Here is a 25,811-nt window from a genome sequence, read left to right as displayed (position 1 = left end):
TGCTTCCGACAGCGTCGACAGCGCCAGTGACAGCATGCATCTGCTTCCTCGCTGATCGTGGATTTTGAGCTCTGCACATCTCGACGTGTGTCAGCGTCTGTCGCCATGGTTGGATCTCCAGCAGCCAATGACCGTGGTGCGTTCCAAACGAAGATCTGTTTGCAAGATTGACTTGCCATGTCATGTCAAGATCCCCGCGACCCTGACCGAAGAGTGTCAATTCCACGTGGGATGCACATGGCAACAAGTCACAGCGATCACCGGAAGCACTTTGTACATATGCTACAAACACGCAAGGAAACAGCCTCGGAGTCACTGGTGCGTTGGCTGTGGCGCAAAAAAAACCACGGTAATCTCTTCTTGTTATTGTTTTCGCGGAATCACTTCACCTAATGTCTTGCAGGCTCAGCCTTCGGATCCTGCAGCGGCATCTCAGGAAATACCGCCCTCCATTCTCCGTCTGCCGCAGATAGCACCCTCTGATGACTGAGCGACATTGTTGTGAGCGCTCCTGAGAAAATTAAGCGTCCGATTCAGGTAACCTTGGCCACGGAACAACGCGTAGATGAAGAATCTGTTCCTTGCCTCAGGTTCGTAACTCTACTTCTCGGCTACACATCCTCCGAGTCCACAGGGCGTGCACCCCTATGTTCCTTACACTCAATGCGGTGTCCCCGTCGAGAGTGACGAAATCGGAGCCCAGCCACGTCAAGCTCTGCCCGTGGTATGATATATAAGTGGGCTGACGCTCACCGCACACCTTTTTCACTCCAAGACGCCATGACTTTCATGACACCCCTCCCGACGATTTTCACGACTCACACTGCTATGATGTCCTTCTTCAAGGGCTTCCAGTGGTGCACGGCCGCATGTATCCTCATCATGATCCGCTTGTTCCTCAAGAAACTTGTAGCCTCGAAACCAACTCTCAAAAACCCGCCTGGACCCAAGGGCATTCCGGTGCTCGGCAGCGTTCTCAGTTTGATGCACTCGCGCCCTTGGGAGACATTCGCGGAATGGGGCACTCGTTACGGTCCGCTCCCTTTATATCTTCACGTACATCATTGAGCTGACTATATGCGCGCATATAATCACAGGAGACCTCGTGTTCTGCTCCCTCGCAGGTAAACCTGTGCTAATCATCAACTCTGAGCGTGTTGCACGCGAGCTTCTCGACAAGCGCTCCCACATTTACTCTGACCGACCGCAGCTGTCTCATTACGAATAGTAAGTGGCAGTTCACGGACCGCTTTACATGATATTCACGCTGTATGTACAATAACAGCTCTGGAATTGGCGCCTCAACATCATCGCTGCCATACGGCAGCGACTTCAAGATGCACGCTAGGCTTCTGTGTCGCGTCCTCAAGCGCGACGCAACCTCCTCATATCAGCGCTCCCAAGTACAGAGGAGCCACCAGCTCCTCGCAGAGCTCCACATGAGCCCCTTCAACTTCGACGATCACCTTAGAAAGTATGCCGAGATTTTATCAACTCTTGATCACCCTAACTTATATTCCTCATCTCCGCTAGCTTCACAGCGTCGGCGATCACGGCGCTGACATATGGCTACGAGGCTGTATCGGCGCAAGACAATGCGTTCTGCAAGCCGATGATCGAGCTGGTCGATCAGCTCCGCCAGGGCATGGCCCCGGCGAGGGCAGTCCTCATGTCTGCGTTTCCGATCCGTGCGCGCTTCCTTTCTGGTGACAGCGCAGATCACGGCTAATTAATCAGTGATTTAGTGCAAAGAATTCCTCCGTGGTTCCCCCGCGCCATCTGGCAGAGAGACGCGCAGAGGACGCGGGAGCTTATGGAGGCGTGCCGCAAAGAGCCGTTTGCTTGGGTGAAGGAGCAGCTGGTGAGTCACGAAAAAATTCTGAGATTGTCAAGGCGGTGCCATTAATACTGGTACGCACGTGTAGGCATCAGGGAAAACCCTCCCTCCCTCGTTGGTAGGAGATCTGCTCCAAGCGAAGGGAGATGCATCCGTCAGCGACGCCGAGTACGCCAAGGTCCTCAAAGACGTCGCAGCGACGATGTTCATCGGTTTGTCACTATGCGAGTCTAATTCCTTACTTTCTGACGTATTTCCCTCCATTCCAGCGGGATTCGAGACGGTGCGTTTAATGCCTTTCCAGGAGCCAAGAGCGCAAAATACTGACTTTAAATCATCTGCGCAGACTACTTCCTTGCTTATGGCATTTTTCCTTACTATCGTAACCCGTCCCGACGTGCAAAAACGAGCACAGGCCGAGATCGACGCCCAGCTTGGAGCCGGAAACCTGCCGACGTTCGCGGACCGACCCAAGCTTCCCTACGTGGAAGCTGTCCTGCGTGAGGTACTCAGGATGTACGTCATCCTGCCGCTAGGTACGCTGCCTTGTTTTCTTTATGGTGCGCCCAGGACGAGCCAAAACCTTAACGACAAAAAAATTACTTCACAGCATTGCCTCACTCGACGTCTGCAGACGACGTGTACAACGGGTACTTCATCCCGAAAGGAACGCTCGTCCTACCCAACACATGGTACGCGCGCCCCTCCCCTTTCTTAGCCGGCTGAGCCCACTGATCAGTCGATCATCATCATCATCACAATAGGCACATGGTGCGCTCCGACCCTAAATGGTCCCGCGCCGACTCCGACACGGAGGCATTCGACCCGACGCGCCATCTCGCGTCCTGCGGGACGCTCCTCCCAACCGCGTCGCCCGCCGACATCGCGAACAGCCCCGTGTTTGGCTTCGGGCGGCGCCGGTGCCCCGGGCGGTTCGTCGCGGAGAACGCGCTGTGGATCGCGATGGCGGGGGTGCTCGCCGCGTTCGATGTTTCCCCAGTGGATAAAAGTAGTATCAATGCGAAGGTGGAGATGCACGATGCGAATGCGAGAACGCCTGTGGTGTTCCCGTGCGTTGCTGCGGTGCGGAGGGGGTGGGAGGGCGCGGTGGAGGCGCTGTAGATGTGGCGATGGTAATGATAGACGGTATAATAGACGTGTTTCGCTAGCTTCTTTCATGCGTGTAGCTTTAATTTGCTTTTGATGTTTAATTCTAATGACATTTGATTTTGTTATGACGCGTTCACCCGAAAGCAACAGAGACGTCGCGTCCGTTGCAAAGCCTGTATTGTTTCAAAGGAGGAAACCCCTAGCGGCTTAATCAATGCTGGTTTCGCCCTTCAAAAACGGTTTACATTGCACTTGCTATATCTCGTCACATGTATCGTATTCATACAAAACAAGAGTTGCCTCTACTTCTTGCCTGAGTTCGTGTTACCAGCTGGGTTGGTCTGGCCAGCGTTAGCGTTATCGTTCTTGTCCACGATACGTTGGATACGCTGGCTGAAATCCTGGTTTGTGTTCCTCTTGTCCTACAATGATTGTACAAAGTCAGCGATGATCCATCGAAGATGCAGGAGAAAAATGCTGACAGTGTCGCTCTGAATGCGTTTAGAGTCTTCCTTGGTCGGTTTGCCTGACATATCGTATGGTTTGTAGAGAAGTCTGCAGACTGCAGTCAGCAACTGATAAAGGGAGAGGGAAGCAGCAGAAGGAGTGAGCGAGGCTCGACTGACTGGTTGTAGTGTGTATTCGTTCAAGCGGAGGAGCTGAGGATATCTGGCTCATACCTGAGCCTCTTTATACCGCCATGACCACGCTCGCGTCTGAATGCGTAAAACGGTGCTCAATGCACGCTGCCAGGAGAAATGGAACAAATTCGCCAGTTCTTCAGCTGCTTTCGTGTTCTTCCACCCACCCACCAACCAGCAACAGCACAGGTGATCCACCATTTAGCCCGCATAAGGAAAACGAGAGGGGTCATCGGAGGATCACGGACACGAAGGACCCTTTCCTCACACCTACCGTCCTAGTGTCCGCGAGAAATCGAGAAACGAAAACACACTCATGAGGCGTACAGGAGGATCGTCGGCTATCACAAGGCCTGTACCGTGCTTCGGGCTTCGCGTATCCGCATGGTCTCGCAGACGAAGAGTCGCTCCTGCCCCCTCATTCGAGCAACGCAGATCGTCAAATGATGCATGTACCCGCAAGCGGCAATATTCCCATTTGTCGCAGCCTTGTCTAGCCGTTACGATCCAAGACACAAGACCTCTCCGAGCGGCCAACGAGGGCACTCGAACCCGAAACTCACCTAGGCCAACCTTCCATCCCTCCTGTCATCGTCTCCGATCTGCCATGCGCATCTCCCCATCTACCCCAGCAGCGGCACCGCAAAGCCCATCCTCCACGGGAAAGGAAAAGGAAAAAAAAAATTAATCCGAAATCCTCACAATCCGAGCCGAGGCTCACGCAGGCGGCAAAAACACCGCCCAGAGCACACACGCACAAAGCGCCCAGCACACGTACCACGCGAGCAGCACCCTGCCGCACCGCCGCGGGAGCCGTGTGAGCGCCCACGCGAGCGCCCAGTGCGCGAGGGGGACGGTGGGGAGGACGCGCAGTGCGATCTGCGTGTGTGCGGCGAAGAGGAGGGTCAGCGAGAGGGCGAGGGCGTGGAGGACGTGTGGGAGGAGTGAGGGGCGGATGAAGGGGTCTGTGGGGCGCGGGTGGGGGTCGGTGAAGAAGGCGCGGAGGGAGGCGAGCGGGGAAGGGGAAGGCGTGTCGTTGCGTTTGGACTGTGCGGGTACGGGCTGCAGCAGGATACGAGCCACGCCGCGCAGATAGGACATGCAGAACGCGAGCACGGGGACGAGCGCCGGGAGCGCGAGGAGGAAGTTGGGCGCGTTCGAGAGCGTCCAGTAGCGCAGGAAGCCGACGTTCCAGTATCGGTCCTGGACGTATCCGTAGATCGAGGGAATCGTGCGCGTGCACCACTCAGCGGTAGGTTCACGGCTAGAGGGTGACGCGCAGAATAGCACGTAGGCGGCGTAGTTGTGCCACACGAACGGGGCGAACGGGAGAGCCGTTAAGAGGGCCGCGTATGCGATGCGAGAGGGCGTTAACTACGCAGCGCCGGTCAGATAGCCACAAGACGACGACGGCGACGCTCAACCCACTCACCTCACGCCCCCGCCCGCTCACCACCACCTCGCCCACCATCCCCCACCCCACGAACCCCGCAAGCAACACCCCATTCGACCTCAGTGCACCCGCACACGCAAAGCACGCCGCCGCACGGACCCACCGCTTCCTCGCACAGCACAACATCCCCTTGAACGAGAAATACGCAAAAAACGGCTCCGTATACGCCGCATACCGCAGCGCCGCAGGACTACTCCCCACCAGCCCCAACAGCGCACTCACATACGCGAACCCCGACGATCCAAAATGGTGCAGCGTAAGCTCGTACAGCAGCACACCGCACCGCGCATCGAGCAGCGCGCCGAGCAGCGCGCCGCCGTGCATCATCGCGAGCAGCCGCGCGTTCTGCGGCGAGGCGGAGGACACCGCGCCGAAGACGCGCGCGAGGAGCGCGCCGGAGAGCCGCATGAGCGCGGGCGCGCCGGGGAAGAACGCCCATTCGTGCTCGTAGACGTATCCCGCGTCGGCGATGTGCAGGAAGTGGAAGGCGTCCCAGCGCAGGAGCGCGCTTGCGCCCTTGGTCGTCCATGCGTCGCCGTCAGATATTACAAGCTTTGGCGAGGCGTCAAAGAGGGGGAAAAGGAGCGCTGAGGCGGATATGAGGGACCATATGAGCAGGCGGGACGACCAGGAGAGGAAGCGGAGAGAGCGGAGGTGTTGTTCTGTCTTGGACACGCTGGCCTGGGAGGTGGTGGACATGGAGGGAGGCGTGGCGGTGCACGTTGTCGCGTGTCTGAGATGCCCAACGCGACAGGGGCTTCACCAATTTCTTCGAGTTACCGATCCCATCCTAGCTAGTTAAGAGACAAGATCGCTCAAAATACAATGACATATCAATAAAAAATTCCTCGCAACAAAACAAGACAGACGAGCGCGATAATAGCTATATAGCGTAAATGTGGTCATTATAGCGCGTAAACATGAAGAACAAAACACAAGACAAACCGACATGCCGTATCACACTTACAATACGCCTCGAACCTCAAAACGTCAAAAATCCACCACCCATCCCTAGACCTAATGCCCCGACCCATCCACAACAGCCTTCAACCGCTGCCTCAACATATTCCTCGCACCCCCGCTCTTCCCCTCCTTCTCCTTCTCCTTGTCATTCACACCACCACCCTGCGCCTCCTCGCCCGCAGTCGCATACGACGCACTATCCCTCACCCCCACACTCCCACTCGACAACGTAGACCCAGACGGACTCACAGACCGCCCGGACCGCGCGGGCGACGTCGGCGACATCACCGTCCCGCTCGCCGTTCCGCCCGAGAAAGAAAAATCGGGGGTGGCGGTGCTCCCGGGCGACATGAGCGTCGCGGACGTGGATGGGATGGGTCTATTAGGCGATGCGGCTGCCGATGGAGGAAACGAGGTAGAGACGGATGGCGATGCGGAGAATGTGGCTGAGACGGGGGAAGATGGTGATGGGTCGGTGCCGCCCCTGAAGATCCCGACGGGCCCGGGTCCGACGAGCTCGACGGTCTCGGTGAGGAGCGCAATGCGTGTCCAGCGGCGGTAGCGCGTGTACTACACCACCAGTTAGCCAGCGAGAAGGATATCACAACACGGCGACGCACCTTGCCCATCCCGCCCTTACTGCTCGCACCCTCCCACTTATTATCCCCATACACCCACCCCTCCGCATCCGTCATCGGTTCCTCAATCTCGCCCTCCTGCACCCCCATCTCCAAACTCTCCGCCCCGTCCCCATCCGCCCCGCCCGCCCTTCCCCGCTCCGGACTCTCCCCCGCCCCTCCCCCGCCTATCGACGAATCCCTCCCCCGCGCCGCGCGCAGCATCTTCAGCGCCGTCCCCTCCTGCGCCCCCCCATCGTCCCGCGGCGGCGTCTTCTCCACCCTCCTCACGCCCGACGAACTATCAGACGCAGCCGACGCGCCCTCCCGCCTCACCACCACGCGCCACTCGGGCTCGTCCCACGTCCACCTCGCCGTGCGCTTCACGCGCGCGCGCCACTCGATCGCAGGCGGCGTCCTGTCACCCTTCCCGCCCCCCTTCCCCTTCCCGCGTTCTCTCTCTCGATCTTGGTGGTGTTGCGCCTGCGCAGCACGCACAACCGCCTCGTCCGCATACACATACGACACCGTCTCACCTGGCAGCGCAAACCCCGCCGGCGGCGCCATCGGCTCGTGCGACGCGCCGCACCACGCCGGGCGCTCGTTCGGGAGCAGCGCAGCCGTAAAGTCGAGCCCCATCCACCACCGCTGGTTCTCGTACACCGTGAACAGGAAGCGCAGCGGCGGCGCGGGCGATACGCTGTTTGCGTCGTTTGCGGCGAGGGCGATTGAGGCTGGGCGGCTGCTGCTGTCGGAGGCGGTGAAGGACGACAGTGTGATGGATGAAGGCGGTCGTGCGGGCGATGTGGGTGGCGGGAGGGGGACACCGCTGAGCGCGGACCAGGCGCGGTAGGTGGCCCAGCGGACGTGTGCGGAGCGCGTGAGGGTGCTGTGGATTGTGCGTGCCCACCGGGCGCGGTGCGAGAGGAGCAGTGTGCCGGCGATGCCGACGACGATGCGGAGGGGCACGAAGTACGTGAGGATGAGGTAGGGCGCGTAGAGCAGGAGGGCGACGCGTAGGATCGTGGGGGCGGTGAGCGAAGGCGAGGAGAAGAGGGTGAGGGAGGGAGTGGAGAGGAGGACAGAGCGGATGAAGGCGAGGTCGGCGGTGAGGCCTTGGATGGTCGCTTCGGAGGCGACGGATGTCGAGGATGCTCCGGAGTTGGACGAGCTCAAGGGCGGGCGGTGCGCCGAGGCTGTCCAGCGGCGGACGACGAGGACAAAGACGAGGGCTATGGGTAGAAAGTACCTGTCGTTGGCATCAGATATCTTGTTGGGATGAAAACATAACACCAGACTGACCTGAGGAGCGGCTCGGAAAGGAGACAAAACGCCCACCAAGAGGCGACCATGAGCCAGCTCTCGTCCCACGTCGTCTGCCAACTAAGAATCTGCACGAAGCGCTTGAACGCATGGATGTACGGCGCGAGCGCAATGAGCTCCGCAGCGAGGGGTGGGGGCACGGTGCTGACGAACTCGAGGAGAGAGGGCGCTTGAGGAGGTGGTGCGTCTGCGGCGGCTGCGAGGCTTGCCTGGCCGACAGAAGGCGCAGGTGGGTGGTGGGGCATCTGGAGAATCTTGGGCTTTAGAGGTTGCTTCTTTGTCGCATCGGACATGCGGGGTCCAAGTCGTAACGTGTATAGGGCAGTCGTGTGCAGGTCTGACCGGTGTGGAGGAGGTCGAGCCTCGACGTCAGACGCATATGATTCCGGTATTCTCACGTGGGGCACCGCCACCTCACTTCCTCGAGTTCACCGGTCGCCGGTCACCGTCGGACTTGCGTCGGACATCGACTAACTTGCTTCTCTCGTCGTACCCCTGCGCTCTCTTGCGCTTGTCTCTCTCAGCTAGCGCTCATCGGTAACATCCATCTTCTTGGACCCTAATTTACATTTGATCGCAAGAATAATTCTCAATAATGCCTCGTCCAATTTTTTTTTCAGCTAGCCTCAAGCAGTTGTTCCAAGCCTGTTCTCTAAATGCTCATCGCTCACTTTGCCTAGTGTTGCCGCGGTTCGGGCGGCCAACGGTTTGGAACCGTGAACCGAACCAAGAATGCCCTCGGTTCCGTCCGAGTTGGTTTCCAGGGACAAGCAGTTTCCCGAACCCAGTTTTGGTTCCTAGACCAGTTCGAACCCCGTAACAAGGACAACAAAATCTGTTAAGGATTTGTAGTAGAATTATACTAATGGTGCGACTGTAGTCCCGAGCACAATGAAAGTGCATCAGGTGCAAAAGTGCTATTTACAAGAGAAAATCGCCTTCAATAGTTCTTGTATTAATAGAAACTACGTAATTCAGCATCAATGGTACTGCCTGACACTGTTTTGTCTGGGGTATCCCTGAAGATGCATCTTGAACATGACATAGTCGACCCGCAGACCCAAAGATGCGCCACTGTGAAAAGGGAAACAGGGGAAATTCACCCACCCGCCAAGATGAAAAAGCACATTCACCCGGAATGGGGGTGAAAACGGGAAATGGGTGAATGAGAGTCGAATCTTCTTTCACCCAGAATCCGGGTGAAAATACCTAGGTGCGTTTCCATGCTCGATCATGTCGTCATCAATAGGTGAAAATCACCCCCATTCTGGTTGAAATACCACCCGCGCCATCCATCGCCCTCACTGCCCCATGGCGATCTCGCCGGCAACCTCGCGAGTATATACAACACTCGCCTTCGCCTTCCATTCGACGTGAACCCAGTTTTGACTTATGTAGTGGTATGACTTCCTTAGCATATTTTAGCATAATGGGATACGTGACTAATGCGCCCCACGTAGTACACCCTCAAATTGGTCACACTTAAGGAAGTTCCGTCCCTTGAGGCTGAAAATTTGCCATAGATCGCGTCAAGGACAGGTATCAAGGCGCTCTCGGATGTCGCTACCCTATCCTCCTAGTACCCCTTCTAATCTTGGACAACATAGCCCACGATTCTAGAACTCAGCTATCCCAGAGTCCAGCATCGGGTTATACAGCAACGTTGAGTCCCAGCACCTCGCATTCACGAGCCTCGAGGTTGCCCACGTGCACTTGCCGTGCGCACTCTCCAGCAGTACTGCATTTCACTGTCGATCCGGCGAACCTCGCAAAGACTAAAGTTTGAACATGGCGACCGCCACGGACTAGGTGGAGCGAACGTTCCATGTACCCTGTACACCACGTCGCACTGGAAATCGCACTTTAACAGAACGTAGAAATCCACAGAAACTTCTATTCGCGGTGCAGACGCAGGATTATGATCGGAAGATGATTGGCTGCGCACTGAGGCGGTCGCGTTAACGCATCCTCAAGATGTTGTATGGCTTTTCCTCGTGTCTTGAGCTCGCTTCCTCACGTATTTCCTGTGGTATCCCTGTGTGCATACGCGCCAAGCGACTTCTTCCGACGTCTTCTGATTATCTGTGGTATGTGCATTTGCCTTGCTTCTCGTCTTACCTTGCCACACACAATCAGCGCTCGTATAGCCCTCGATTGCATCGCTGACTTGCCTTTCCTATTCTTCTGGAACAGAACGATTTACACTGCTTCTTTCAGAGGGCATCACGTCAATTAGCAGAGCTTCTTTCGCTGGATTCCTATCCACGGGTGGCAAGCTTCTGTTGTTCCTGCTCAAGGTGAACTGTCTCGTGAGTCTCAAACGTGGTATCTCTCCTATCGCATTCACGCGATGCATGGTGCCGCTGGTGCACGATTTGTTTGAAAAGTTCTGAATTCAGCACGCTGTGTCGGATTCATTACCATTGCACCCTTGGACGTGTAACTTGTCAAATATGCAAAGTAAGGCGAAGACGTGGGGCCTCTAACATCTTGTGCGCTCTAAATGATATTGCTCCGGTAACATCCTGTAAAACCAAGACCAGCTTTTCCGGGCCAGTCGAACAATACACCCTTGAAGCCTGATCACTTATACTGGACGTAGTAATGATTGGTAGGCTTATTAGTGGTATAGGACGGATATGAACAGCTTCGCACTGCCTTGCTCTAAATTACCGTAGCGTTGTCCGTACGTAAGTACCGTGGTGACAAGTTTCTATAGGACACGTGTATGCTCCAAGGATCAATCTCGGCGGTGTTCATGTTAGAACAGCAAATGTTCCATCAGTAGTTCTTATTATCAGTATGGTTCGAATGATACAGCTACACGACTCCCAGCGGCCTGTGTATCCTTGTGTATCACCCGTAAGCGCCCGCTGTTTGGGCGTCAAGCAGGACAGTATAAATGGAGGGATCACTTTGCACCAGTCTCATTGTACAGTACACTTGCCAGTAATCAGCTCAGACTATCATTTGCTCTCCCACTTACTTAAAGGAGCATGGATCAGGTTTCCAAACAGCAACCCCCCACCCCCCCTCTCCTTCTAGCACCAGTCCTGGGTGACGTTGACTACGCAGCTTCACCAACAAGTTCATCGTTGACCTCTTCATCACCATGAGCTTTATCTCCTATAACCAGCACACCAGCATCATCAACTTCAACACGGCAGGAGCCAAGCTCGAGCTCGCCATGTCATTCCTGCTCGCTGCAGAGATGATTCTACTTCGGGTGTCCCCAGGAAACGTACCAAGGCCGAAATTTTGCGAGTTGCTTCTTCAGTATGTGTCCCACTGCATTTCGTATAAGTACGGGACTTGACACTGACGTACTCTACGTGTCTCCGTCGTAGGTGCCGCAAAGAACACGACTTGTTGTACAAGCATGTCACAGCCTGGTACTTCTTTACGTCGATGTGGTACTCCAACGACACTGCTGTCATCGAACATGTCGAGAAATGCCGAGACATCTTCGTCTTTGCTTTGGTACGCATAATGTTCTTTCGGTGAATGTCATTATTGCTGATATTTCCCTCGAAGGCGCACTCGCGTCCCACACAGGACTCTCCACACATGGAGTCCGAGCGCTGTCAGGATAGCACTTATGAGACGCCCGCCCAGCCCCATCCGTTGGATGCATACTTGTTTCTCACCCAGGGAGCTCATGAGGCGCCTCCCCAGTCCCATACACTGGAAGCGTACTTGTTTCCTGCGCAGGCAAATCAGCCTCAAGGCCAAGACGACCACAGCATTCGTGAGACACAGCCCCAGACACGAGTACGCCAGGGAAGGGCTGGGACTCAGGCTGAGTCTGGAACACCAAGGATAGCTGTGTCGGGCTCTGCTCGGATTCACACTCTCAACATCCAGTTTGGGAACGACAACTACGGACCTAGTAAGTGAATTATATGACGAGCTGTCTTCGGAAGCGTTGACCTAGTGGTACAGCGTCTCAAGCCGTCCGAAGGGAGTAATCGATGCACGGGAGCATGATTCCCACGGAAGAACGCTAGCTACTGGGATCTAGAAGCGGGCATAGGGATGATGAATGTATTGACGAGTTGAGATTCGCAAACCAGTACACCCGTACACTACAGGTTTCACTTTCCTATTTGACTGATAACCATTTGATGTAAATAATTTGTGATACTACAATTGTCTGAAATCTAGAAGAGCAAACGATCGGCTTCAAAGCCGTGGTAAAATTTCATCGCTTTCGGCTGCGGTATCCACTGGCGGCGTAAGATACAAGGCGTGCCACGATAGCATACCTTAGACCAGTGTCTTGTGAGCCCTGATCACGATGCAGTGGAAAAGAAGCATCTCGTTTGCGTATCGAATACTAGAACGCTACGTGCTGTGGAATCGATACCGATTGAAAACTACTCCTGCTTGCCACCCGAGTCAATGCGCGGTCTCCATCCCTTCTGCCTCGTGCCATTCATTCTTAACTGGCAGATCAGAATAGAGATGTTTCTATCACTCATACAAAAGATGCTGTACTACCATTTTTCCAGAAACCACAGTCATAGCTTAGACAGCGGACTTCTGCTTCGAGTGTTCTTCCCGTATCTTTGCAGTGTATGTCCAGTGTTCCATCCTTTTCCTTCATCTCCTAGGGGTTTCTGTAGAACGTTCTGCACGTGTCACATAGGGCCTCATTCCGCTAAGAATGTACACCATATCGTCTCCACTAAAGCTGAAATAACACCCTGATAGGTACCATCGGCTTGACGTGGAGTATGTACTAATGCCCGAACCCATGGTTTCCTGTAGATTAAAGTTTCCATTGAGAGAACCGTGCTAACATCCTACATGAGCGATCCAATTCCGATCCCCGCGGATAATTGCTGTATTCAGTGATTAAAAACAGTACAAACCCTTGATGCATGCTCCAAAAGAGCCACAATTACAGCAGCTATTGTATGTGGGTGCATGCGGCATGCTGAGTAGAGGTGCATGTGCACAGGTATCACAGCACGTGTCCACGTTCCTGCTGCTGTTCTCAACAAGTTCTCACAGGACGCGGATACTAGCGCAGTAAGACGAGGCGGCTCCCGCAGCATCGCATCTCACTATAGCTGTGTGTGAGATGAGAGCATATAATCAGGGAACGCGTTGACCCTCATCTCCCTTCCAGGTGCATTCAAACCTTACTTTGTCCATTCGTATATAAGGAGGACAACAATGAATAGACGTTTCAACCACGAAAGATTACCCTTCCCCTCGTCCCACAGTTCTGAGGTCTAGGAAACGTCGCTTATCCTTTAGTATGCCGTCTCCTGTTTCTAATCGCTACTTATCTATTGCCGATTGTTTCTCTCGGAGTAACAAACTCGAACTCGCGCTTGCCTTCTTGCTCGCTGCCGAGCTCGTCAAACCTCACTTACCTCAAAGTGACGAGGAAATGCTTCGAAATATGATTTCTCAGTGATAAAATCCTTTAATGACCAGATCTGATGAAAAATACTAACGCAAATGTTATGTAAACAGACGCAGAGAAACACACGAGGTGCTACGGAAGCGTATCGGAACGTGGTATTTTATTTCTTGTCTATGGGGTAACTACGAGAAAACTGTACTAGAACACATCGAGAAGTGCCATGAAGTACTGGAGGTCGCTTTGGTGAGTTGATTGGAACTTTTCTTGTATACCGGCAATAACTTAATGACACTAATGCCATTGAATTCATTAGCTGCGCTCAGAGAGTGTACAGAGTAACGCAGATGCTACCTCGCTTTGTCAAGGTCTTCCTGTCATGCCTGAACACTCTCAGAATAATGTCATCATCAGGGACTCTGGCTTACCTGCAATAAATCTCGCTATGGTTTTCCAGATTCGGAACCTGAACGTTCAGTTTGGTAGTGGCACATACTGAACCAGTGGTACGTCACAAAAGCATACTAATTACTTGAGAAGTACTGACAGGAGTGTAGAAAGGGCTGAAAATGCAGAATAGAGACAACAGGCAAGGTGAAGAACTGAAAATCGAGAAGTTTATGGCTGAAACATAGAATACGTGTTATCACGATGTGGATTACTTGCGGGTTACGATGAGAAAGGCAGATTGGAAGTTAGTAGACTAGTATTGATGATAATATGGATTAGCACCGTCCTCACGAGTATGCTATAATGTGTATCAAGTAACGTATTTACAGTGCTATCATAAAACTGCGATATAATCTGTAAATTAAGCCAACAATCGCCAGAAGTCAAACGCACAAGGCAGAATTTAATACCAGAGAAGACAGAGGATCGGCAACGGCCGATGTTGCGGTCGGACTTTAAAAACCGGAGACGTTGACGGAGGTTTTTTTGAGTCCTTTGCGCGATCTCTCACTTGGCAACAACAGAACTCAGGACATTTTGAACGCTCCATAACATAACAAGACGCACCGCCAGCTTACAACAACCGACGGAACCGAGGGAACGCGCCAAATTCGGGAGTGGAGCATGTGTGCATCGTGTGGGGTCAGATGCTTTCACCCGACTCCGACTGATGCTTGCATGATGTCGTCAATGACAAGGCCCGGCTTCCCTTGTCTCCTGTTTTGTCGTCTCTTGGACATGCCTCCATTATGCACTCGGAACCAGATCAACTAAGGGCAACTAGGGGCAACTATCAGGGTAGCTCGTCGGAGCACGGCCATATACTGTACTACCCCCGTCGTTACTCATAAGAGACGATCTGTGACGCACTCTGTCTTCTTTATTTCCCTCCATTAACGGATCTACAGCCATGTCAGCGTATGATTATTATCAGCAGAGTGCAGGCGGCTGGGGAACCAACCAGGTACGTGTTCATTCTTAGCAAAAGCCGGAGTTACTCATGATACGGTGTAGATGCAGTTTGGCCCTCCTCCGCCTATTACATTTCAACCACAACCCAATTGTACGCTATTACTTCTGTCCCTATCGAAATCTCGCTCACTCGTCTACAGGGGGCGGATATGACTACTTCAGAGCGCACGCAGGCATTACCCCCGATCCGTATGTCTCTCCTGCTCAGCTCTCGTCTACTTCCTCTTTACTCATCTACTCGGTTTCAGGGGCCTCTGGCAACATGCTTTGCAGCAGATCAATTCAGGCTCGATGATTGGCTCTCTCGGAGTAGGCGTACCCAATGCTCGTTCATACCACCACCGTGTGTTCGGCGGACTCGCCAGTATGCGTGACATCAACGCGCAGGAACTCGGCCACGCCGCTGCATACGAGGCATTTCGCATTTGGATACATAATAGCCAATTGTATGAACCTCTCAGCGCAGACCCGCTTCGGCAGAGAGAGGCATTGGTTGGGCTTGCTGTTGCTGAAGGTATGGTTCACTCCACCGTCAAGTGTGTCATGGAGCGTCTAAAACGAGATAATGCGCGCAGCGATGAGGCTCTATCAGCAATCTCCGATGGCGATGGATAATCGTGGGCTATACCCCGCGGTTGAGGCGGCTGCTGCAACAGCAGCAATGCTTTTCCAGGATGTGCGTATCTCTCACCGTTCCGATACTTGTGCTCTGTTCTCACGTATACGTCACTGTTCACCTGACAGGTCCTCGCAAGTGAAGGATTGGGCGCCATGGGCACGGCTCCGGCCATGAACCCGGCAATGGGTGGCGCGGGGCTCGGCGCAGGTACAGGGTCGCCCTACGCGGGCGCTGAATACGGCGCCGGTACGTCTGCAGGCGGCCCCACCTCTGCGGTGGGCGGTGGTGTAGGTGGCGCCACTGGTGGTCTCGCAGATGCCTATCTCTCGGATTACAATGCGCCCTGGTTTGCAAGGCGACATACGCTCGGGGGCATCGGCAACTCGGGCATAGGCAGCGCGGGCATTGGCAACTCGGGCGTTGGTAACCCCGGCGTTGGCCCCTCGGGCATTGGCACATCGGGCCCTGTACAGCTGAGTAGGCCCTACCCTCCGCGCTCGTTGTCTCCGTACAACGTTGCGGGCGCTGCTCCAGGCGGCATTGCAGGCGCTGCTCCAGGCGGCATTGCAGGCGCTGCTCCAGGCGGCATTGCGGGCGCTGCTCCAGGCGGCGTTGCGGGCGCTGCTCCAGGCGCTGCTCGCTCGCTCTCCCCATACAATGTCGCGGGAGTTTCTTCAGCCCCAGGTGGTGCTCCTGGTGCCGTTGGAGGTGCAGCTCCTGGTGCTGTTGCGGGTGCTGCCTCGGGAGCCATGGCCGGAGCTGCTCCAGGTACTGTTGCAGGCGGCGTACCAGCCGCATACCCCGCTCAGTCTGATTCACCGTATAATATTGCGGGCGCTGCCACAGGCGCATATCCTGCACGTTCAGTTTCACCCTATAACGTCACGGGAGCCTCCCCAGCTGGCACGTACCCCGGGGCCGCCACGGGCGGTTCTGTAGGCGCCACCTATCCTGCACGCTCGGTCTCACCGTATAATGTCGCGGGCACCTCCTCGGTGGACACGTATCCTGGGAGTGTCGCGGGTGCTTCTATGGGCACCACCTATCCTGCACGCTCGGTCTCACCTTACAACGTCGCGGGAGCTGCCCCAGGCGCCCACGTCCCGCCGGCACCATTGACAGGACCAGTGACCGGTGGGTATTCCACTCCTGCGGCTACCACCACGAATACCAACAGCCTCTGTGGTCTTGGCAGGCGCCTCCTATCCCCGTTTTGTCTAGGCGGTGGCCAGGGCAGCGGTATGGGCAGCGGTATGGGCAGCGGTATGGGCAACGGTATGGGCAACGGTATAGGCAATGGTATGGGCAACGGTATGGGCAACGGTATGGGCAATGGTATGGGCAACGGTATGGGCAACGGTATGGGAGGCGGTATGGGCAATGGTATGGGCAACGGTATGGGCAACGGTATGGGAGGCGGTATGGGAGGTGGTATGGGAGGTGGTATGGGAGGCGGCATGGGAGGCGGCATGGGAGGCGACATGGGCAGAACCTCGCCCCTCCCTTTGGCGCCCACGTCGGCTCAACAGCCTTTGGCCTCCTCAACAACTCTTCCGACGACATCCGCGCCGGTTCAACAAGTGCAAACGCAGCCGGCGGCCACCACCTCGCGGACGGCCCCCGTCCTCGACGGGCGCGGGCGACCATACGCTGGCGCGACTACGTATCAGCAACCTGGTGGTGCTACAGTTATTGAGTTACCTTCTCGGAGGCGTAGGCATCGGCATCATAATACCCATCATCATCGGGATACCTTGGGGAAGTATACGGTCCCTGGAGCATTTGGGGCAGGGGCGCCGGTTGTGTAGCGGGATAAGGGACGTAGATTCGAGAGTTCGCCCGAGTTGGCGGCTTGCGAAGTAATTATGGCCACGGATTTTTTCCATGTTTACCCATGTACATTATGTCACTTCTCGGAAGGAGGATCGTAATTCGCAAAGTCACTCTAGAGTACTTGTTGCGTGTCCGACAAATTCATGGATAAACCCACTCTACTTGAACAAAAACTTCTCCCCAGCCTTGTACTCCTTCACCTCAACCCCTTCTAAGTACACATCATCGCTCCAGCTCGCATATTCATCCACCGTCTTCACCAAACTTTCGCCCTTATGCCTCACTGCTGCGAGCGACACTGCGTGCACGGGCAGCCTCGCCGGCGGTTCTTCGAGATCTGCGAGGCGCAGCATGAGCTGCGCGAGCTTCGCCGGATCGCCGGTAAAGATGTGCTCGATCCCGTCGGGATGGTTGTACAGTGCGCGGTACTGTGTCACGGGAAGCGAGGGAGAGGTATATGCTGGATGCGGCGGGAGCATGGTGCTGTTTGCGGGTGCGGAGGTGTGGAAGAGGCCGGGCTCTATGCAGGATATCTGTTGATATGAAGGTAAATGAAAGCATAAATATGGAAGCGTCGAAGATGAAGGTAAGAAAGTAAACAGATGAAACGCACCTTGATGTTCCACGCTGGGTCAAGTTCTGTGGCGTAACCATCCGATAGAGTCTCTAGTGCTGTGGATCGATAAGTTAATCAATAACCAGAAGTAAGAAAATATATACATTAGCTCACCCGCTTTCCTGATATCGTAATAAGCGTCCACCGAGTTGGTCAACCCATGAAATCAAAACAGCAACACTCACGCAGCAGCATAATGTATACTCCCTGCCTGCGGCGACACCGCCGTCCTCGAGCTCATCTGCAGCAACCTCCCTCCTATCCCTCTCCCGCTCTTCTCTTCCTTACCATTCACATCTCTGAACACCCTGATCGCCTCCCCCGTGACGTTCGCCGCGCCCCAAAACACCGTATCGAACATCTTCCTCGCCTGGTCCTCCGGCACACCTTCCGCGTCGCTGATAAAGTAATATCCCGCGTTGTTCAAGACGACGTCGATCCGCCCGAACGCGTTGACAGCGAGTTCAAACGCGTCGCTGACCTGGGAAGAGGAGGAAACATCCAGAGGAAGAACGAGTAGCCGCTCCGCGGGGTATTCAGCCTGAAGCGATTCGAGAACGGAGGGCTTGCGCAGGGTGGCGACAACGCTATCGCCTGCGCGGAGGGCGGCTTCGACGGTGAGGCGGCCTATGCCGGACGAGGAACCGGTGACTGCAAGTGCAACGCATAGGCGGGTGAGCGGGAGCATGGTAGGAGCGTACGGAGCGCGGGCCGGACGTACCGAACCAGACCTTGGGTGATGTTGGGGTGGACATGGTCGTATGAGATGACGAGAAGGGTTGAGAACGGAGGTAGATGGATGTGGTTGGATCCGGAGAGATGCTATATGAACACTTTGTCGGGGAGAAAGCTGGAGATTACGAAAACATTCGTGAGCAAACGGTAAGATTTGCCGCCAGGACCTGCTGGTGATGGAACAGCGTACGTTGCAGCGGCTGTGCTCCTCTTTGACACTTCACCTGTAGTGATAGCTTTCTGATGCTCCAGTCAGATGAGAGCCCGAAGGACCACAACGAGCTGGCTGCAGAGCGGGGAGCGAAGTGGGCAGGGGCTGCGAGAGATAAAGGCAAGCGCGCCATGGGAAAGACGAGTCAGGGCGAGTCATCCCCCAAATAGAGATGGTTCGTGCCGTCTCTGCCAGGTCCGAGATGTCTCTTGTAATCATGAAACCATCGCGGAGCCCCAGTTCTATCGATAGACGCTCTTCCCGGTGAGAGCAAGTTTGAACATCGAGTAAGGGTCATGTTACCGCTCGCAAGAAGACGTGGTTAGTGATCGTGGGAAACGTGAGGTTTATCCGAGCAGGAGCAGCTCAAAATACATTACTTTTGCATTACTTCCCAACGTCGACGTCAAAATCATGGTTCACCTAGACTTCCACTACATCTTGTCCGATGGCACCACCGTTTTCGGGCTCGCCGTTTGGTAGGTGTTGATTTAATACACTTACATCGTCGTAACAGCATCACAAGACCACGGTGGCCCCTATGGGCCTGTCTGTCATTGATCCTTTTATCGTATCTTAAATGTTGTATTACTCAAGCTCTAGAAGACCTGTTTCAAGTTCCGTTCCATTTCAACCTTCCTTATCCCACTGCGCTGCCCCGAGGCATGGCTACCTCTGGGGTGCCTCACTTGTCATCATATGCAAGCGCTACGCAAAGGCACACCTCTAGTCTACTCCGACTCTTGGCAACGCTGATTCTCAGACTGCTTTCTAGATACCCTCTGCGATGCTATAAGGACTGTGAGCCATCGTTCAATATCCTCAATGTCTTTGATTACATACTAGGGCCGCAATTATCATTACCCAGCTGTATATGCAGGGTTCCAATGCGTGCGAACGCCCCGAGGGTCACCATAGGCGAGTTAGCTGGCGCACGGTAAGAAGCCTCTCTCTGTGCCCGCGTAGAAGGATCGTGCGCCTCGGATTGTCCGGGGACGTTCTGTTGCCCATATCCTTCCGCCGCATTGGAGCACGACTGATCATTGCGTCGACTTAACGTTCACTGGCACGGTAACACGAGCTGGGAAGCCTCACCATCGCAAGCTCGTATGTATCGCGGCATTTCTCAACATGTTGCGTGAGTTCGGCGTCATTGGCATACCAAAGCCACGAGAGAAATGAAGACTGCGCGACGCGCTCTTGCAGTGCTTTGTGGGTGTCTAGTCGCCTACATGATTGTACCGATAGGTTGATCATTGTCAGCTTTCGAGTAACAGAAAATGGACCTGTGACATACTCAGCAAGCATAGCCAAGACATCATTGACATGAGACACCGAAAGCTCGTCGCGCTTGACTTGCTCTTCAGCTTTTGTCAGGAATGTAAGTGCAAAGTCGAGTTTCATCTGCGCGGTGGAGACACCAAGGAGGTAGGGCCGGGCGTTGGTGAATACACCGATGCATGATGTGGCCATGGCCTCTTGACCAGCTGTCAACGCAGGATAGTATGATTCTGCGAGCAGTGGGGGACCAAAGACCACATAACCGCGGTTTATATAGGCGGAATGCGGTGACCTCACTCTCAGTCTCTCGTTTTCGCTCGGGGATTCCCCTAAGACTTACTTCCACCTCTTGCTTGTTCTGGTACGAGATCTCGTTTTATTACATGATCCAGACACGATCTATACACAGTGTGAGATCTGTAGATGGTTGCGCCTCTGTATGGTAGGTACCGGTCGTCTCCGTTTGGCACCAATAGGAAAAGTGCCTATAAAGGACACAGGCAGATTATTAAATACTCGTATATTCATACTTATGCCCGGCTTTTCTTTGCTCATGCAGGAATATATTTGAGGGTTAGGGTTAGCGCTTCGGCGCAGGGGCCGCAGCGTAGCGGACGCGGCCTCTGTCAGATCGAATATTTCCTCTAGATACTTCCTTTATCTGTATTTCATGTTAAATACCCTCGGTATGGCCACGCTCAAATTCTGCTTCGAGCCGCGTTCTATCCTTAAGTGGGCCGGAGCTTTAGCAAAGGCAATTATCCTGTGTTTCTCCATAGAAAATCACTTGGGCAATTGTTCCAAAAGTGAATTTTCGCGACTTCTTTATACATTAAAGCTCAAAACGGTTGTTAGAAGGGAAGAGAATAGGGCACTAAATGTTTATGTCCGATGAAAAACGAGAAAAATTAGAAAACTTTGCTCTCACCCGGGTAACTTACTTTATGAGGAGGATTTGTTCATTTGCGTCATTTTACTATTTTTAATACTGATATTCACCTATTACGTGGCTGGCTATTCTATTTCTTGAAATCAATTGACTATTTAGTTCTTTTGTATCTAACTTTCATTCTTTATATCTTTATAAATCAATTGAATAACTTGGGCAATTGGCCACTCGGCCCGTTACGGCGAGCGCGCGGAAAGCATGGTATGTTATTACACAGAGCAAAACAAGTAACATAGCAAAGCTAATCGCAAAGCAAGTACGAGTACACTACAGTGCAAGTATGCGAGTTACAAGCTCCCTTCTAGGGAGCGGTATAATGTACAATGAACAGTTGATATCTCCTACATCTCCTCGACCCATCGCCTTTCGTACACTTTGAGCCCTCCTCTTCAACCCATGAGCGCATCACCTCCTACACACGATACACACGGGGCCCCGGCTCCGAACTCCGCGACCGATGAAACAGCCCGCCCGAGCTTGAAGAATGGTGCCCGCTCCTCGAGCTCGAGTGATGGTGACCACTCTTCGAGGTCGAACTGTGATGCTTGTGCTTCGATGAGCTCGACGGGATCTCAATCACCGTGTGTCCGCTCGTAGCCTGGTACACATTGGCGCCTTTATACGGTCTTCCGCGCGAGTCAAGCACCATGGGCACCTGCGCCTGCTGGACGGGCTGGATGGGTAAAGCCCGCATAGGCGAGGGCGAGCGTCTGCTGTGACTGTGGCTTCGATGACTGTGACTGTGACTATGCTCGTGACTCTGTCCGCTGCTGCGATAAGGTGAGGGCGAGCGCCCGCTGTGGCTGCTGTGGCTATGACTGTGCATCAAGGGGCTCGCAGGCGCGGCGACGTTGTATGGGCTCGGCGAGCGTCCCGGATAAGCACCCTGCGAAGCGCCCGCCACATTATAGGGACTCGGCGCACGCCCCGGATAACCGCCCTGAGAAGCGCCCGCGATGTTATACGGACTCGGCGCGCGTCCGGGATACGCATTGACGCCTTGCGATGCGGCACCGGGGACGTTGTACGGTGACGGCGAGCGCGGGTAAGGTCCGACCATCTGTATCGGGCTCGGCGGCTGGCCCATGCCCATCCCGTAGCCCGTATGCGAGTGCCGGCGCTGCCGCTGGCTGCCGTACCCAGATCCGGGACTGTGTGCATGCCGCCCCGAGAACCAAGGCGCGTCGTAGTCGGAGTGGTAGGCGTCTTTGAGGTAGGGGCTTCCACCAGCGCCAGCGCCGCCGTAAGCGCCTGCGGTACCAGTGGCATTGGGGTATCCCGTGCCATCGTAGCCTCCATACCCGCCCGCATTACCGCCGTATGAGGAGGCATAGGCGCCCGCGGGCACGCCGGCGCCTCCGTAGCTGCCCCCGCCATATCCCGCGCCTGCGTAAGGCGATCCTGGGCTTACGCCGCGTCCCATTGGGCTTGGGCTCCGGCCGCGCCCCATGCCGCCCGTGCTTTCGCGTGCGATAACCTGTAAAATGAAGGGTGACGTATGTATGAGCTAAGAGCACAGGTACCAGAAGGGAGAGGGGAAGAAGGGACCAGGCACGTACGTCTTGGAAGAGCATTGACGCTGTTGCGGCAGCCGCCTCGATCGCTGGATAACGTCCATGGCTGTCCATCCGCTGGGACGAATGGTTGTAAAGTCTCATAGCTGTCCGCAAGGTCCACGTCAGCCTTCGCGAGCTCTACAATGGAATACTATAGAATGACGGAGAACGCACCTTCAGCGACGGCCAGCCCCACGAGTGCCTCCTTCTGCCTATGTGGGTCCGCACCGAGCGGTTCGTACAACGAACTGTTATGAATCCAAAGTCGGTACGCCTCGTACGCAGCTGCGTGGCCAAGCTCCTGCGGGGACAAGTTGTGCATGCTGGCGAGCCCGCCAAACACGCGGTGATGGTGCGAGCGGGCTTCGCGAAGGCCGACGCCCAGCGAGTTGTTCATTGAATCTGAGTTGATCCGCCGGAAGGCATGTTGCCAGAGGTTCCTGCAGACAAGTAGATGAGCAAGGATTCAGAAGACAGGGAACGTAATGAGCATACGGATCGGGAGTGGTGTTGGCATGCGCTCTGAAGAAGTCATACCCGCCCCCTGTATACGAGTGAGTAAAAGTCGATGGTAGTCAGGATGAAGACGTACAATTTGGCTGGGGTTGGAAGCGGATAGGCTGAGGTGGGCCAAACCGCATCTAAAGGCCATCTTGAGTACATCAACGCGTTTAGCTAGTCGGCTGAGCACACCTGGTTGGTCCCCCATCCATTCGTATGATGCTGGTAATAATCGTAGGCTGACATGGCTGCAGATGGGTGGAGAGAGGGAAACGAAGAAGACAGGAAACGTCACGGAAGCGCCTTTTGAGCAGCGTCGGGGGTAGTATACAGTAGCGTGTATAAACGCGGACAGCCACGGCCCCGACAAGCCTAAGTTTTCCTGGTTCCGAGCGGCCTTGTTTATCCATGTGCACGGGGCTACAAGATACATAAGAAGAAGTGTAGTCGAGAGCGGTTGTTGGTGTTACGGCGGGTTGACATCATGTAAGGTACCTGGCGGAGTGGAACCATCTGACCTTACACGAGGCAAACATGCTCCACGCCCGAACGCGGCGTATTGTCCATCCCGAGCGTCGAATACGTTCTTTCGATTCCATTGGTTGATACAAGCCGTTGCTGTGTCTTGCTCTGCTCTGAAATCGTTCGATGGAGAGATTGTCTGAGGTTCGCTGACCAAGGAGGTTGTCGCTTCACGCAAGCCGCGGTTGGTCAACTTTCCAGTTTATTACTCACGTGAGAATAACATAACGGCAGTTGCCGATTTTTCTATTAACGCGTCTAACCCCTGGCTAGCTCTTGCTTCTACCTGGACACATCAACGGCTCTGACCTCGTCGTGAAAACCTTCCTTCTTTCTCACACAACGTCTTGGAAGCTTCAACTCGATCTCAAATGTATGCTCTATGGTCTCTCCCGTATGGCCACGCTGCCGCCATGCGTGTCTGATGGGCACCCGACGCCTCTGTCGCTTCTTGTGGACGCTCGTGCTGCTCTTGCGAGGACTCTTTATGGACTGTTTGGGAGGCTGCTCGACTGATGTTAGCAAATACTGCAAAGTATGGGTGAACATATCATCGTAACTTACTGGGACCGTATACCTCGTTGCCCCATTGGACATTCAGCGATCCGACAGTAGCAAGCCCGCTGATATGGACAACAGGTGATCTAACTCCGTAGTCGAAGGGGGAGGTAGCTTTTGGTGTGCTCCCAGGCACGTTACTGTTTAGAACACGACCTGACTCTTGCGCCCTAACTTCTTGAATCAGGTTGGCATGCAGCTAATACATAGATTGTAGCCGCGTCAACCGCCGCTGGAAACCGCATACGAGAGATGCTTACCGACGCAAGTGCACGCAGATTCAAGCAGTCCTCCACATGCTGGACGACATCGGCGTCATTGGAGTACCACAGAGACGAGATGAAGTGCCATCCTGTGATGCGCTGAAGCAACACCGCATGAGCTTCTTGAAGTCTAAATCAAGGGATGGTGAGAACTACCATATGCCGTGCAGCGTGGTGATGCTGGTGTGCTTGAATACTTACTGGATGAGCATAACCCTAAGGTCGTCGACGCCAGGGTGGGCCAGTCGAGAGTTGGCGAGCATCCCGGCTTGCCTTAAGAGTGAATGCGCGAACGCGAGCTTCGCACTACCGGTCGATAAACCAAAGGCGCTAGACTGCAGAAGATTGATTGTGTTGAAAGATGGTGTAGTCATGGTATCCGAAGATATCCGACACGGAATGGCTATGGGTTTGGTGTGTCCTGGGCTGTAAGGAGTGTTCAAGCGTTCACTCATTAAATACGTCGTCAGCGCCCCGGCGCTTGACACGATGGCAAATTGTCGCGAGTGCAGTTGTAGCATGCTGTGTGTTTCCCGATCCCATGCGGAATTTGAACCTAATCCAGCATTTACAGGGCAAAGAAGACGACGTTCAGACCAGTTCAACGCGGCTCACTCCTCTCGGTTCTGGATGAACTCCGAGGAGCCAATCGTTGATGTTTCAGCCTCCGTAAGTAAGCTAGCTCAAGCAGCATCGGATCTCGCTAGCACCCGTCAGCGAACTGGTTCACCGTTGGTGACCAGATCATCCATACAGCTTTTGCCTATTCCGACGCGGCAAACTTGATTTCTAATCCGTTATCATGTTTCAATCACGTTTGACATCGAGGTTCGTGATGCATCATAATTTTCCGGGCACGTGTCGTTCTTTCTCCGGTTCTTACCTCAATACATAAAGGATGCCCGAGACGCAGCATTCTGCGGCGTGGAAGGGTAAAGAGGGGTTGCCGCTCTACCAGTCAGTTACGACTGCTGACGTGGTTGGACCGCTTAATAATACATATAAGCTGGTTACTAGACTAGACAAAGCAATGCTTATTTCTAGCTGATCTTATTCCTCTCCCTTTGGATTATTTCGCTTCGGTCTGCGGAACGGCTGTTTTTGTCATGGCTCCTGCTTGCAGTAGACTGGTGACCTCACTTCCATATCTGAGTCCATATAACGATTGTGACGATAGCTAGCGGCAAGAAGGGCACAATCACTGAAAAGGTAGCAAGATGCTGGGTCTCGAAAAATTCAACCGAAATCCTCTTTAATGACAAGCTATCGAAGGATATACGAAAAAGTAGGCTACTTATCTGTCGAAACGCCACAGCGAAATCGAAGTGGAGTCCAAGCGTTCAAAGCTGTAAACATACCGTACTGTCCTGAGCATTGGTCCTGGTCCTGAGCCACATTTCATTGATAATTTGATCCGGGGAGTCATC

The 25,811-nt window shown here is 54.3% G+C and overlaps 8 protein-coding genes across 8 annotated transcripts; 2 read left to right on the top strand and 6 right to left on the bottom strand.

Annotated features, from left to right (window-relative positions):
- Nucleotides 1-882: 882 nt before the first annotated feature.
- On the top strand, nt 883-2,959 carry CONPUDRAFT_51700 (cytochrome P450; the record flags this gene model as incomplete). The annotated part of the gene is made up of 9 exons (XM_007768111.1): nt 883-1,033; nt 1,098-1,227; nt 1,286-1,474; nt 1,534-1,688; nt 1,746-1,861; nt 1,926-2,087; nt 2,184-2,373; nt 2,448-2,529; nt 2,602-2,959. 9 exons carry the CDS (start codon nt 883-885, stop codon nt 2,957-2,959), a joined length of 1,533 nt encoding a protein of 510 aa, XP_007766301.1.
- Nucleotides 2,960-3,989: 1,030 nt separating this feature from the next.
- On the bottom strand, nt 3,990-5,740 carry CONPUDRAFT_120783 (glycosyltransferase family 76 protein; the record flags this gene model as incomplete). The annotated part of the gene is made up of 2 exons (XM_007768489.1): nt 3,990-4,962; nt 5,021-5,740. The coding sequence occupies 2 exons, from the start codon at nt 5,738-5,740 to the stop codon at nt 4,306-4,308; spliced, it is 1,377 nt and encodes a 458-aa protein (XP_007766679.1). The 3' UTR covers nt 3,990-4,305.
- A 150-nt stretch (nt 5,741-5,890) lies between these two features.
- On the bottom strand, nt 5,891-8,274 carry CONPUDRAFT_163776 (uncharacterized protein). The gene is made up of 3 exons (XM_007768488.1): nt 7,924-8,274; nt 6,625-7,870; nt 5,891-6,574 (listed from the first exon to the last, which is right to left on the bottom strand). The coding sequence occupies exons 1-3, from the start codon at nt 8,235-8,237 to the stop codon at nt 6,059-6,061; spliced, it is 2,076 nt and encodes a 691-aa protein (XP_007766678.1). The 5' UTR covers nt 8,238-8,274; the 3' UTR covers nt 5,891-6,058.
- Nucleotides 8,275-11,056: 2,782 nt separating this feature from the next.
- Nucleotides 11,057-11,931, top strand: CONPUDRAFT_71421 (uncharacterized protein; the record flags this gene model as incomplete). Its single annotated transcript, XM_007768235.1, has 4 exons — nt 11,057-11,220; nt 11,292-11,424; nt 11,479-11,833; nt 11,879-11,931. 4 exons carry the CDS (start codon nt 11,057-11,059, stop codon nt 11,929-11,931), a joined length of 705 nt encoding a protein of 234 aa, XP_007766425.1.
- A 4,785-nt stretch (nt 11,932-16,716) lies between these two features.
- Nucleotides 16,717-18,628, bottom strand: CONPUDRAFT_120778 (NAD(P)-binding protein). Its single transcript, XM_007768487.1, has 5 exons — nt 18,530-18,628; nt 17,994-18,459; nt 17,923-17,930; nt 17,806-17,864; nt 16,717-17,725 (listed from the first exon to the last, which is right to left on the bottom strand). The coding sequence occupies exons 1-5, from the start codon at nt 18,561-18,563 to the stop codon at nt 17,351-17,353; spliced, it is 942 nt and encodes a 313-aa protein (XP_007766677.1). The 5' UTR covers nt 18,564-18,628; the 3' UTR covers nt 16,717-17,350.
- Nucleotides 18,629-19,485: 857 nt separating this feature from the next.
- On the bottom strand, nt 19,486-20,227 carry CONPUDRAFT_71419 (uncharacterized protein; the record flags this gene model as incomplete). Its single annotated transcript, XM_007768234.1, has 4 exons — nt 19,486-19,553; nt 19,598-19,790; nt 19,850-19,982; nt 20,052-20,227. The coding sequence occupies 4 exons, from the start codon at nt 20,225-20,227 to the stop codon at nt 19,486-19,488; spliced, it is 570 nt and encodes a 189-aa protein (XP_007766424.1).
- A 962-nt stretch (nt 20,228-21,189) lies between these two features.
- On the bottom strand, nt 21,190-23,287 carry CONPUDRAFT_163773 (uncharacterized protein; the record flags this gene model as incomplete). The annotated part of the gene is made up of 6 exons (XM_007768486.1): nt 21,190-22,461; nt 22,544-22,644; nt 22,715-22,980; nt 23,036-23,084; nt 23,133-23,181; nt 23,234-23,287. The coding sequence occupies 6 exons, from the start codon at nt 23,285-23,287 to the stop codon at nt 21,397-21,399; spliced, it is 1,584 nt and encodes a 527-aa protein (XP_007766676.1). The 3' UTR covers nt 21,190-21,396.
- A 530-nt stretch (nt 23,288-23,817) lies between these two features.
- Nucleotides 23,818-24,860, bottom strand: CONPUDRAFT_163772 (uncharacterized protein). The gene is made up of 4 exons (XM_007768485.1): nt 24,586-24,860; nt 24,382-24,514; nt 24,128-24,320; nt 23,818-24,067 (listed from the first exon to the last, which is right to left on the bottom strand). Exons 1-4 carry the CDS (start codon nt 24,837-24,839, stop codon nt 23,931-23,933), a joined length of 717 nt encoding a protein of 238 aa, XP_007766675.1. The 5' UTR covers nt 24,840-24,860; the 3' UTR covers nt 23,818-23,930.
- Between the last annotated feature and the right edge of the window lie 951 nt (nt 24,861-25,811).

The sequence above is a fragment of the Coniophora puteana genome, assembly GCF_000271625.1.
Source record: "Coniophora puteana RWD-64-598 SS2 unplaced genomic scaffold CONPUscaffold_4, whole genome shotgun sequence".
NCBI classification, from domain to species: Eukaryota; Fungi; Basidiomycota; class Agaricomycetes; order Boletales; family Coniophoraceae; genus Coniophora; species Coniophora puteana.
This window is presented reverse-complemented; position numbering and strand designations above follow the sequence as displayed.

Excerpts from the sequence above, each read along its gene's own strand:
- CONPUDRAFT_163772 (XM_007768485.1), bottom strand. The coding sequence starts at position 24,839 with ATGAGTGAACGCTTGAACACTCCTTACAGCCCAGGACACACCAAACCC. Across the intron at positions 24,515-24,585 it reads CTTAGGGTTATGCTCATCCA|ACTTCAAGAAGCTCATGCGG; the intron begins GTAAGTATTCAA and ends CCCTTGATTTAG. Across the intron at positions 24,321-24,381 it reads ATCTGCGTGCACTTGCGTCG|CTGCATGCCAACCTGATTCA; the intron begins GTAAGCATCTCT and ends TCTATGTATTAG.
- CONPUDRAFT_163776 (XM_007768488.1), bottom strand. The coding sequence starts at position 8,237 with ATGTCCGATGCGACAAAGAAGCAACCTCTAAAGCCCAAGATTCTCCAG. Across the intron at positions 7,871-7,923 it reads CTTTCCGAGCCGCTCCTCAG|GTACTTTCTACCCATAGCCC; the intron begins GTCAGTCTGGTG and ends TGCCAACGACAG. Across the intron at positions 6,575-6,624 it reads GTAAGGGCGGGATGGGCAAG|TACACGCGCTACCGCCGCTG; the intron begins GTGCGTCGCCGT and ends CTGGTGGTGTAG.
- CONPUDRAFT_120778 (XM_007768487.1), bottom strand. The coding sequence starts at position 18,563 with ATGTCCACCCCAACATCACCCAAGGTCTGGTTCG. Across the intron at positions 18,460-18,529 it reads ATCACCCAAGGTCTGGTTCG|TCACCGGTTCCTCGTCCGGC; the intron begins GTACGTCCGGCC and ends TTGCACTTGCAG. Across the intron at positions 17,726-17,805 it reads ACCCAGCGTGGAACATCAAG|ATATCCTGCATAGAGCCCGG; the intron begins GTGCGTTTCATC and ends TCATATCAACAG.